Raw genomic sequence first — 12,133 nt, 5'->3', positions numbered from 1 at the left:
CAAAATCTGTTAACCCTCAATTCTAGAGACTACTCAACACCAAACAGTATTTGAATTAGCAAATTCACCACTTCCACAAAACAGTACATTGAAACGGGGACAGAGGAAAGATAATCTATCAGAATTCAATGTTTGACTTAATGTTGCGTCCTTCAAGTAATTAGGAAAAGTTATAAAATCAAGGAAGAAGTGTTCTTTGTAAATTTCTAGTACATAATACAATCAATATAAGAATCAGACTAGAATAAGAGCAATGGTTTATCAGAATCTTTAAAAATCCATGCCCGGTATTAGAAAAATAAATATTTGATGATCTATTTCCTTTAAAATTATTTAAAATTTGTTTTTTAAATTTTTTAAATGTTTATTTTTATTTTTGAGAGAGACCAAGCATGAGCAGGGGAGAGGCAGAGAAAGAGGGAGAGAGAGAATTCCAAGCAGGCTCTGAGCTGTCAGCGCAGAGCCCAACATGGGGCTCGAACTCACGAACTATGAGATCATGACCTGAGCCGAAGTCGGACGTTTAACCAACTGAGCCACCCAGGTGCCCCTGAAATTTCAAAGTAAGATATCATGACTTTAAAATAAAAATCAAGACAGCCGCAGCACTGAATATAGAGATTTTTCTCACACTTATATCTATGTTCCCCAGTTCTCCTACCCCACCTCCCAAGAGCTGAAAAATCAGTGAATTAAAGGTTTCTAATGTTGGGGTTTGCTGTGCTAAGCCACTGGCCTTCTTAAACAGACTGTTTTTTTGATCCCTGTAGAGAACAGGATGCTTGTAAAAAATAAGGGAGAGGAGCAATGGGCATTAAGAGTTTTGCTACGTTTGTGTATTTCACTTGAATATAATATATATTAAGTACTTAGCTTAATGCCTGACAAATATAAATAACGGCTCATAAATGTTATTTTATTATGATGAGGGGTAGCATGCCCTTGGATTTTCATGCTCAGAAATATAATACTCATCTCTCCATGCCATCAATAAAAAATCAATTAATAAACACTTTTAACTTATGGGCAACTGGGTGGCTCAGTCAATTAAGCGTCCAACTCTTGGTTTGGGTTCAGATCGTGATCTCATGATTCATGAGTTCAAGCCCTTTGTTGGGTTCTGTGCTGACACCGTGGAGCCTGCTTGCGATTCTCTCTCTCTCTCTCTCTCTCTCTCTCTCTCTCTCTGTCTCTCTCTCTCTCTGCACCCCTGCCTCCATTCTCTCTCTCTCAAAATAAATTAAAAAAAAAAACCAAAAAAACACAACATTTTTCTGTTAAACTCCTGTCATTAATGGGAATGCTCCTTAAAAGGATCAATCCTCATTTATGTCTTTGTCTAAATTTCACTTTGTTTTGTTTTAACAAAACAAGCAAATTAGATTTGGGTGGGGAAGGAATAGAAAAGGGAAATATTACAGAGTAGGGCTTCTTCTTATAAGAAGGCAACGTTAGAATACGGGAGATAGCAAGAAGGCCTCGAGAAACAAATCACCTTCTCTTATAAGCTTTTCCTAAACATCCAGACTAGGTCGGGTACCCCCTTACAGACTGCACCCTCTTGTTATGCCCACAGTATCATTATCATTCACAATTGATTCCTATTTCTTTTTCTCTTCTCACTAGATTATATGCTTCAAGAATATAGGGTCTCTATCTTGTTTACAATCTTATCTCAGGAACTGGCACATGTTGAGACACAGAGAAATTTTCTTTAATTGGAAAAGTTGAGGAGTCTAGAGATGGAAGTTCAGAAAAGAAAGTCATTAATAAGAGAGAAAAAAAATCCATCACCGTCAATTTCAGCAACTATGTCTAGGGTCCTAACAGACTGCTAAAATTTGAACGATATAGTAGAATTACCTCAGAATACTGCAAACCTGTTTTCTACAATTCAAAACTGTCCAGCTTGATCACTTTTCCCTCTTAATTCTACATCAAAAGGAGATGAGGACCAAAGGAGAAGAGCAAACAGAGAAAGAGCTATGTACATATCCTATTTATCTTTCTCCTCTCCCCAACCCCACTATATTGTCCATGTATTATTATTCTATCTGCTAATCTGAGAATCTGATATACATTAACATATAAGAACTACTAGAACAATACAAAAAGAAAACATGACTTACATATACAGTCGATTCAGAATCCACGGAATTCAAATTAATGATCCTATTTTGTCCTATGAATCTATGCCATCTGCAAAACCTTAGATTGGGGGTCGTAATTAACTAAAAACTAAGCTGTTGTTCCATTCAAAATTCAGAAATCCGGTCTTTCAAATGCTTAGATCTATTATGTTCCTTCCCATTGAAAATCAAATAAAATGCTTTTCTTTTTTCTCGGGAGAAATTATTTTTTTTTATGTTTATTTATTTATTTTTGGGAGAGAGAGTGCAAACGGGGGATGGGAAGGGAGAGAGGGAGACAAAGAATCTGAAGCAGGCTCCAGGCTCTGAGCTGTCAGCAGAGAGCCCGACACAGGGCTTGAACTCACGAACCACAAGATCATGTTCCGAGCCAAAGTCAGGAGCTTAACCAACTGAGCCACCCAGGCGCCTCATTGGGAGAAATGTTCTACTTGTTGTAGACCAGAAGCTGTTTTAACCCAAATCTCACCCTTAACACCCTTAACACTGAAATCACCAATACACCAACAATGAAATCACCAAAGATTAAATTATTATATCACTGAAATATCCTTTTTGACAAACTAGAACCCACTTTCTTAATTTAACAAATTTGCATTGAACATCTGTCCACTAGTTATTTAATACCACAGTCTATAGGTGTTGTGAAAAGTACAAAACTACTAGAAGCCTTTGCTCTCCAAGAACTTAAAATCTTGGCAGGAAAGGACAAAAGAGAAACAAATAGAGAAACAATGACAATGTTTAATAAAGAATCCAAGTATGGTACAGATAACAGGCCCTGTATGTTATAAAAGAAGGGAAAGATAACAGTGGAGTCCTAACTCCGAAACAGCCATTTTCAAATTTCATTGATTAAAAACAAACCAACCAACAAACACCGTCCACCATTTTTACTTTTTCTGGTTTTTACAAACACATGTAGTTCATAGTTTGTTTGTGGGTCTGTCTTGCTGAATCACTTACTGTCTGTGATAACTGCATACAATGTGTTGACCTCTGAGTATGAGTTTCTATACGGTCCCAAATCACTTTGAAGCTGCATCCAAGTGCCATGTGTGAAGACAGGCAGAGAGTGCTCAACAAGTAAGATAATGGTGAGGCTCAACCTCCCCTGAAACTTGGTCATGGTAATACTTTCTCATTCCATTGTTCTTGGTGCCATATGAAGATTGCTTTCACAGCTATCCACTTGTTAAGGGCATACGGAGCACTGGTAAACAAGTGCCTATCTCTATTACGGTACTTACCAAAACGTATTAAGATTCTTCTTTTGTGCTAGACTGTGAGCTCCTAGAAAGCACGTACAGATCCTATTATCTTTGCATCTCCATCCCTTATCATAGTGCCTGGCATACAATAGGTACTCACTGTATATTCACTGAGTAAATCTGCATGTATTTTATATACGGGAAATTTTAAACCATATTCAATCACTTTTTAGGAAAAAGTAAAATCATAGGCCTGAAAACCATGCAAAGTAGTGAAGTACTTTTATAAGGACACTAATCTCCTGCCTTGCCTAAATTCTAACTAAAGTAATTTGATTCCCCACCTACCCTAAAATAACTCTAGTTACAAATAAATTTTTCTTTATTTCCTGTTTTTTAAAGTTTATCATATTTCACCTGGAAGCTAACAGACATCATGCTTCATATCATCAGTGAAGTAAGAATGTTCTTTAAAATTTATATAAATACTATTCTTTTCCTAAATTTTATTTTCTCTTTATAACAAGACATTTCTTTTTCTTGTTATAACAGTGGGGTATTTGAAACCAACATAAAATGACTGTTTCTTACTTAAAAGGTAATTACCAAGAATGGTATTTTGAAAAGTGAAAAAAATCAAGCCTTTGTAGTGCTTTGGAGTGGGGAGGGAAGAAGTCATGAAAAGGTCCCCTGAAAAAGAGGAGAAAGTTCTCTCTGATTTCACTATAAGACATATGTGGAGAAAGGGAACAACCATAGTGCCAAAGAGCAAATTACTGAAAATGGAGTGTTAAATACGCAAGGCAATATGTGAACCCTTCCATACTGCATTTAGTCCAGGGAAAGCACATTAGTCTTTCTTCACCTTTGATTTTATTACATGACCAAACTTCTCGAAGTCTCACCTCTTAAGAATTAGCTTCAGGGAAGGGTGTGGAGAAAGACCATGTGCAACCTCATAAAAAACAGCTCATTTTTAAACTGCTGCCAGACATACATGTTTTATGAGTAAGACCTCAGATAATCCTTTGATTAAGAAGCTTCTGGATTCTAAATGCACAATGCTGCCAGCAAGAGGAAGCCTTAACTTCCAAGTAGGCTGATTTCATTCTTTTAGACTATTACCAGCAACGAGGCTCTTTTCTAAGTTAAATTTTCTTCTACCTTAAAATTTTTCTGAAGACAAGAAAGAGCCAGTCAAGGTGAGCTACCATTTTGTTCTATCGATTCTCTTTACTAAAATACTTTATTCCAATATCAATAATCACTCATTCATAACTCACTTGATGTGTGCCCCCCCCCACCCCCCCCCCATGTCAGGCACTACGGGAGATGCACAGATAAAGATAAATAATAACAAGACAGTCAAAACAGTAGACACAAAGCAGGATGTCGAAGGTCAGACAACAGAGGAGTGGGGTGGACCTAGGAAAGCCCTATGTTGGAGGTAGTATTTGAATGGCGCCTTGTAGGAAGGAGAGTTAAAAGGAGGTAAACCGTTCAAGACAATGGGAATGGCATGAGCAAAAAAAGAATACCAAGCTATGTTTGGAAAGTGAAACTTTGGAGGAGGGGCTGGTATCTCTAGGTGAGTGGTAGTAGAAGTAAGTTAACAGTAGGAGATTAGGGCAGAATGATAAACCGGAAACAAATTACAGCATATCTAAACTATCTGTACTCTCCTAGTAAGTGAGTGAATGACCAAATCCTTACTTTAGTAGTACTAACAGAAAGAGTAGAATGGAGAAAAGGAAGTGAATCAATGTGAAACAAAGTTACGAGTCTACGAGAATAGTCTTATGTTGTGATGGAAAACTGAACAAAGCGGTGGTAACAGAACCGAGTGAGGGCTGAAAAATAACGTGAGGGTAGAATCAATGGGACTTGGCAAATAGTGGACTACCGAGGACAGGGGAAAGAGGGAAGTCAAAGGTAACTTCAAGAAAATGAGACTAGGTGAATGGAAGAACGGCAGTACCATGAAAAGAATCAGGGAAATCAAAAGAAAGTCTGACTTCTGGCCACTGGGAACAATCATGAATCCCACACTGGCCATTCTGAATTTGAAGGATGGTTAGGGGCACCTGGGTTGCTCGGTTAGTTAAACGTCTGGCTTCAGGTCAGGTCACAATCTCACGAGTCGTGGGTTCGAGCCCTACATCAGGCTCTATGCTAACAGCTGAGAGCCTGGAGCCTGTTTTGGATTCTGTGTCTCCCTCTCTCTCTCCCTCTCTCTGCCCCTCCCCTGCTGCACTCTGTGTGTCTCTCTCAAAAATAAACATTAAAAAAAAAAATTGAAGGATGGTTAGAGTGAAAGTATTCAGGAAATGGTTAAAAATAGAAGACTGGAAACAGGAGAAAAGATCAAGGACAGAAAAGTGGACCATGCCTACATTTATAAGAGGGAAAAAGCAATCAAGTGAAGAAAAGTCAAAACAATTGCAGACAGAAAAGGACCAGATTAATGCAATACCATGGAAATGAAAAAAAAAAAAAAAAAAACGGCATCAGCACTGCCAAATTGTTCAGAGGAAGGTGAGAACTGAGAAAAAGTTTACTGATTGTTAAGGATCTTCTGGTTCACCTTCCAGATAGTATGTGTTCAGAGGTCAGATTTCAAGAGGTTAAGAAGTGAATGACTTATAAGGAAATAGAAGGTTCATGTTGTAGAATGCTCTTTGTCAGGCTAAAGAAGAAAGCAGAAAGAATAATAACTTGGTGAGAGTAAGAGTCAAACCAAGGACTTTTATATTTATGAATCTGAAGAAGCTGAATTTAAAAAAAATAAGAATTTTTAAAAAATACACTCTGAAGTATCCAACCAGGACAGTTCAAGTACTAATAGTTTGCCTCTGTTACGGACTGCTGCTTGTGTCCCCCCCACCAAATTCATATGCTGAGCCCTAACCCCTAACGTAATGGTATTTGCAGATGGGGCCTTTGGGAGGTAATCAGAATGAGATGAGGTCCAGAGAGTGGGGCCCTCATGATGAGACTCGTGTCCTTAGAAGAAGAGACACCAGAGAGATTGTTCTCTCTCTACATGAGCTCACACCAAAGAAGGGCCATGTGAGCACAAAGCCAAAGGTGGCCATTTGCAAGCCAGGAAAGAGAGCTCACCAGAATCTGGCACCCTGGTCTCATACTTCAAGCGTCCAAAACTTCAAGAAAATACATCTCTGTTATTTAAGCCAAGTCTCTAGTATTTTGTTATAGTAGTCCCAGCAGATTAAGACAGCTTCAAAAAGACATGGGTTAATTTCTGGTACATAATACTATCAGCTAGAATCTCTTCATGAAACAAGACAGAAGGTAGGAAGAAGCTGCAAACTCAAAATTCCCTTGCCCTTCTCTCATATCCCACAAAAATCCACAGAATTTTCCATTACGATAGTAGTGAGAAAAGGACAAAATTAAGTATAATTAAAATTGCAAATCAGAAACACGATCTGCTCATGATCAACGGACTCCAAAAGGTGCAGAAGGAAAAATAAGGAGAAATGGAATAAGTACTGACCTACTGCACCAGGCAGAAACCTAACAAAAGAAGTCCATACAAAACAAACATTTGGTTTCCTTTTAAAATGAGCAAAGTAAATCTACCTCACAAAGTAGCTCTAAAAATAGCCAAGAGACTTCAAAATAAGTAATTTGTAAGCAAAGAACTAGCATTCGTCTAAGTAGTGAGCTAATGAATTTTACCCCAAGACCATATATAATCTCAAAAGTTAGAAGTGGGCTTGTTAAGAGACCCGACACTAAAGCAATGTCAGCAGTTGCTACAATTCTAGTCCATCATATTTCAGTATTTCCAAGCTTTTCTGGACTCCCTAGAGATTCCTTTCCAACTGTGCTAACTGCACCAAGTCTGAAGGAGTCCGTTCACACAGGTGATAAAATATTTGTAATGTCAAAGAGATTTAAGTTAGTATGCTAACTCTGTTCCGATCAACTCATCCCTTTTATAAGTGCTTTTTAAAGACTCACGGCTCAGTTCCTTCCAGAAAAGGTATTTCGAGGGTTTTCAAGAAACAAACATACAAAGAAGCCACACCTTGTTTCCCCATTACCACTTTAAATGTTTCTATTACTAACAAGCGAATGGCATGCCTGAACTAGCACTGATATTCCTATCACTGAAATATTAACATCCAAATCAAACAGCAAGCTTTTGCATACATACCACAGATCTAGGAAAATGGTGGGGAGGTGAAATACAACACTGCAAAGGCTACTGGAAAAGAAGGGGGCCGTAAAGATGGTGTTCACATTCCTAAGGAGAGGATAAACCATAGGAAGCTCTTTACGAAGAACAGAAAGACGGAGTCTCGAGAAATTCGGAAGCTATTTCTTACTTATGAGAAGCCAAATACTTTGGAAGGGAGGAAAAACACAAACCTGCCATGCCATACAGCACGGTGCACATTTCATCTTGAACTACTGTAAAAGGTTTCACTGCACGAAAAAGGTACTGGTCACAAAAACCAAAGCAAAGAACCGTATTTATCCCACAGAGAAGCATTAACTGGTTTATAACCAAACACTGAAGCCTCGTAATATTAAAAAGTATGTGACACTGTGGGCTCAAGTGTCAGGAAATACAAATTACAAAATGTCTTACAGGGGGGAGGGGCATTCTCATATATTTGTTTCCTTTCATGTATGTCAAGCTAGGAAACGGCTACATCTGGGCGAACTTCCGTTTGATAGACTTTTTGTTCTTTTAGAGAAGACCTGGTTCTCCTTTGAGGACAAATTTGGAATCTTCATAAAAAGAAGTAACTTATTAGTCTTTCAGCTATTTTAAAAGTCTTGGCTCCAAGCAGTGCTTCTCCTATTCACTTTTCTCAAAAAACGAACTGGATGCCAAAACAAGGGAAGAGGACGGCAGGGAACACTGTGCAGAGGAAAGGGAAAAACACATATGAACTTCACAAACATGGTTTATATTCTCTTTGGAAGACAGGACACAGTCTAGAAATATTAGTGTTTCAATCTTCTGTTGCAAAAAGTTAACCATTCAGATTAAACCTGCTCTTTGTGAAAAATACCTTTAAAAGGTACCATTTTGAAATTTTCCCATTCAGAATAAGCTTCAGGGAAACTTATAAAAGGCATAAACAAATTCTTCAAGCCACAGAAATAAAATACTTAAGGTATTTTTGCTGTTGTGGATTAATCATACACGAACAGCATTTTCAGATAATGAAGGCAATTAAAAACAAATAAAAAAATCAAATAAGAATTCCAGAGAACTGCTAACACCTCTGAATCACACCAGTGCTATACTTAGAGGGAAAGACTGGTGCCATGAAATTCTACATGATCCAATCTCCGCAAATGGGACACGGGAAGAAGATGCCAAGAATTCAAAGCCCATCCATGTTGCATGGAGGAGGCTGACTCAAACATATCAGACATCATCACTTTCCCATCATCCACAAGATGGAAGAGAAGATGGGTCATGTGGCCTACCCTTACTCTACAATGTTAGTTTCTAGCAACCTTAAGCTTCCCAGTTGCAGCCACATTAAAACCCCGGCTCCCTTTCCCTGCAGTAGGTCATGCCATGCAGAGCAGACACAAGGAAGGCTGCAGTTATTTAAAAAAAAAAAAAAAGGAAACAGCATGAAGCAAGCTCCAAAGGTGCAAGGCTGAATCAGCTACATTAGCTTACCATATATCTCGGATCTACTCTCCTCTGAACTAGACTTTGTCTTCTTGGAGGAGCTATCTGCACAAGAGCGGGAGAAAAGGAGAGAGATATAGAAAATATGGAGACCAATGTAAGGGGAAAAATTCATGGGGGGGAAAAGAATGAATCATGATCAAGTTAAATCGTGCAAACACAAAGTATGAACATCACAGGTGATAGCACTTAGAACAGTCACGAACAGCACAGGTAATGACATATTTTAAAGATTTATCGAAGAAAAGATAGTGCAATAAAAATATGTTCAAACAAAACAACACATGAATAGTCTACAAAATGTATCATCTGACGATCGTAGAGATGGCAAAAGCACCAAAAGCTGTGATAATCTCATTTTGAAGCACTGCATCCCCTCCGCTAAATCTGTCTTTGGAGACAGCACATCACAGGTGAACAATACAGAGTAAGTCATTCTAACAAGACTAGACTATTTGGGTGCACTTGGGCAGAAACTCATTAGCAAGACAGTAACTAATCATATAAACAAATAAAAGCCACTGAGCCTCATGATGTCAAAGTTAGGTATCAGAAATAATTATCTTTTAATAGAAATCCACAAGTTATACCCCACCACAAAGCCTAAATTGATGATCGGGACTTCATTTTTACCTACTACTCAAGATGCAAGTAAATTATTAGCTATTCACTTCCTATTCTTCCCTGTCTAGATGATAATATTTTTTCAAAATAAGAGTTTATACTAAGAATATGAAATATTAGACACCAAAAATATACTTTTAAAAATTAAAAATCGTATTTATAAACAAAAATATCTAAAAAGATATTTTATTTGTGTATCTAAGACCCTAGCATTCATTTACTTTATCTTTTGTCATAGGAACATACAACTGAGTAAAATTGTTATGAGCACAGAGAACACAAATCAGTTTCAAATGACAAAAGCAAAATTATCAAGCATTTTTTTATAAATCAAATACTGAGAGAGTTTATAAGGAGAAAACAAAAGACCGTATTTTACAAAAGGAGTTCAATCTGTATGTATAAAATTAAGAATTTAATAATCAGAAGTCTACTAGCATGAAAACTTTAGGAAAGATCAACATTACTTAAGACTCTCTAAGCTCAGAATACTTGACTGAAGAAAAAGGGATCTCTATTCATTCGCTTACTCTAAAATCGTACGATCATTAATTTTTGAAGTTGGATTTTATCTAATACTCCAATTTACCACAATCACACATGAGTTTTTAAATAACTACAGAAATCTGTAGTTGTTACTGCTTTGATTTCATGAATTACTACTGTTCATACTTATGATTCATTTTAACACTAAGTCCTTGGTCTGACTGGAATCTCTAATTATGATATAATAACTATTTCTCTTCTCATGATTAGTTTTTTAAAAATCACACTCTACAATGATGCTTCCATAGTGGAATCCATAGTGTTGAGTGTTAAAAACGCATGCAACTCCTCCTGAATGCACAGGTTTTATATTACATCACTGAGGAGGAAGGAGAGTCCTGAACAGACCAAACAGTAACTCCTGGTGTTTCAGGTAGTTCTACAGCTTAAGCTGTATTAGTCTGAACTTCATTACTCTCAAAAGTCTTTGGAAAAATGGTGTTTTACCTGTGGGATCAAAATCATGTGATGCACTGCGCTCAACTTTCTGCTTCTTATCTGTTGGTGACTCTCGGTTCAAAATACTTCCATGCCTAAATTAAAGTAAAGCAATCAAATATTTACTACAAGCAAATCAACAGAATAAAAACTTAATTTAAAAATTGCTGATCAGTTTACCCTATACAGTCTCATAAATCTCTCTAACGCATGTTTTTCAAGAAGTTTTAAATTCAGTCTGTGCTATGTGTAATAAAGAGTCTATTTATTTGGTTATATAAAGTGCTTAAAAATAATAAAAGTAGTATTTAGCATGAAGTCTATTTTATTCTTAGAAACAAATTCTTTCAGTGGTTTTCACAAGTTACTATTATTTCCACCGAACAGGTAAGAAAACAGTGCCTGAAAATAATTAAACACATTCCTCGACCAGACTCTACATATACTATGATCAGGTTCAAAATCACTGTGTAAATATAACATGGATGAGAAAAGTTAAAAAAAAAAAAATCTTAGGCAAGCCTCACTATAGCTCTAGCTACAGAAGTCAGGCAGGCCCAGTTGACACTAGAACTATTATTTTTCCTATGGCCTACCCAACTACAGTGATCAAATAGTGGCTGGGCAGCAGATAAGACCCTCACAGTAACACATACGCTACTAATTAACTGAAATGTCAAGATCAGCATTGGTATCCTGGACCACACTGTCACTAAAAATGACAAAAGCAGTATAATAGTTAGGAATGATATACTACCTACGTTGTAAATAATATTCACAACAACCAGGATGAGAAGGAGATGTTGAAGAACAAGTACTGAGGAAAAGGCATGTAATCCCAGGGTATGAATACATATGGAGATATGGATGTGGGCACAGGCATATTTGACCACTCTGGATTTTTCCCTTTACTGGCCTAAAGTAATTAAGACTGATTCAGTTTGCCAAAGTTCATTAACTAAAGGCAGCTGTAGTTACCCAAGTGATAAAACACATCAAAAACTGGCAATCCATTTGCACTCCCCAAGCTACTCACAACTGAAAACAGTCACAATAGATTTTAAAATTAAATCTCTTCATAGGGAGTGACCTTAACTATCAATTTGAACAAACTTTTAAAATGCTTATATTAAAAACATTGAAAATGTTATCAAAACAATGCTCTCTCCAGAAAAAATATGCAACACCTGTTATATTTTAAATTTGTAAAACATTTTGATATTTTAAACTACTTAATATAAAAAATCCACATTTTCAAAAGCCACAAAAATCCACCATAATTTCGAAGGAATGCTTCTAATTAAGAGTTAACCTGAACATATGAAGGGCAACTGAACAACTTACCTTATAGGTTTTTTGAGGGGAAACCTGAAACAAAGGAAAGAAAAAAAAATGGGTTAAATGTAGTTATCTCACTGGTAAGACTGTTATTCAATTTATTCATTCTATTAAACCAGAATAAGAGATTTAAATCT

The 12,133-nt window shown here is 36.9% G+C and overlaps 1 protein-coding gene across 9 annotated transcripts in view; it reads right to left on the bottom strand.

The window, feature by feature from the left end:
• Window positions 1-12,133, bottom strand: part of ARHGEF12 (Rho guanine nucleotide exchange factor 12) — a 149,336-nt gene that overhangs the window by 65,413 nt on the left and 71,790 nt on the right. For 7 of the 9 annotated variants that reach the window (XM_042957525.1, XM_042957532.1, XM_042957531.1 and 4 more), the window contains exons 2-4: window positions 12,003-12,026; window positions 10,668-10,753; window positions 9,039-9,095 (exon numbers count right to left, since the gene is read on the bottom strand). In XM_042957525.1, coding sequence (XP_042813459.1) covers window positions 9,039-9,095; window positions 10,668-10,753; window positions 12,003-12,026 — 167 coding nt within the window. The remainder of the gene's footprint in view (window positions 1-9,038; window positions 9,096-10,667; window positions 10,754-12,002; window positions 12,027-12,133) is intronic. The other 2 variants (XM_042957527.1, XM_042957528.1) reach the window with 1 other exon arrangement.

Source organism: Panthera tigris, chromosome D1 (assembly GCF_018350195.1).
Source record: "Panthera tigris isolate Pti1 chromosome D1, P.tigris_Pti1_mat1.1, whole genome shotgun sequence".
Lineage (NCBI taxonomy): Eukaryota > Metazoa > Chordata > Mammalia > Carnivora > Felidae > Panthera > Panthera tigris.
The sequence above is the reverse complement of the archived record's forward strand: the minus strand, read 5'-3'. Positions and strand labels throughout refer to the sequence as shown.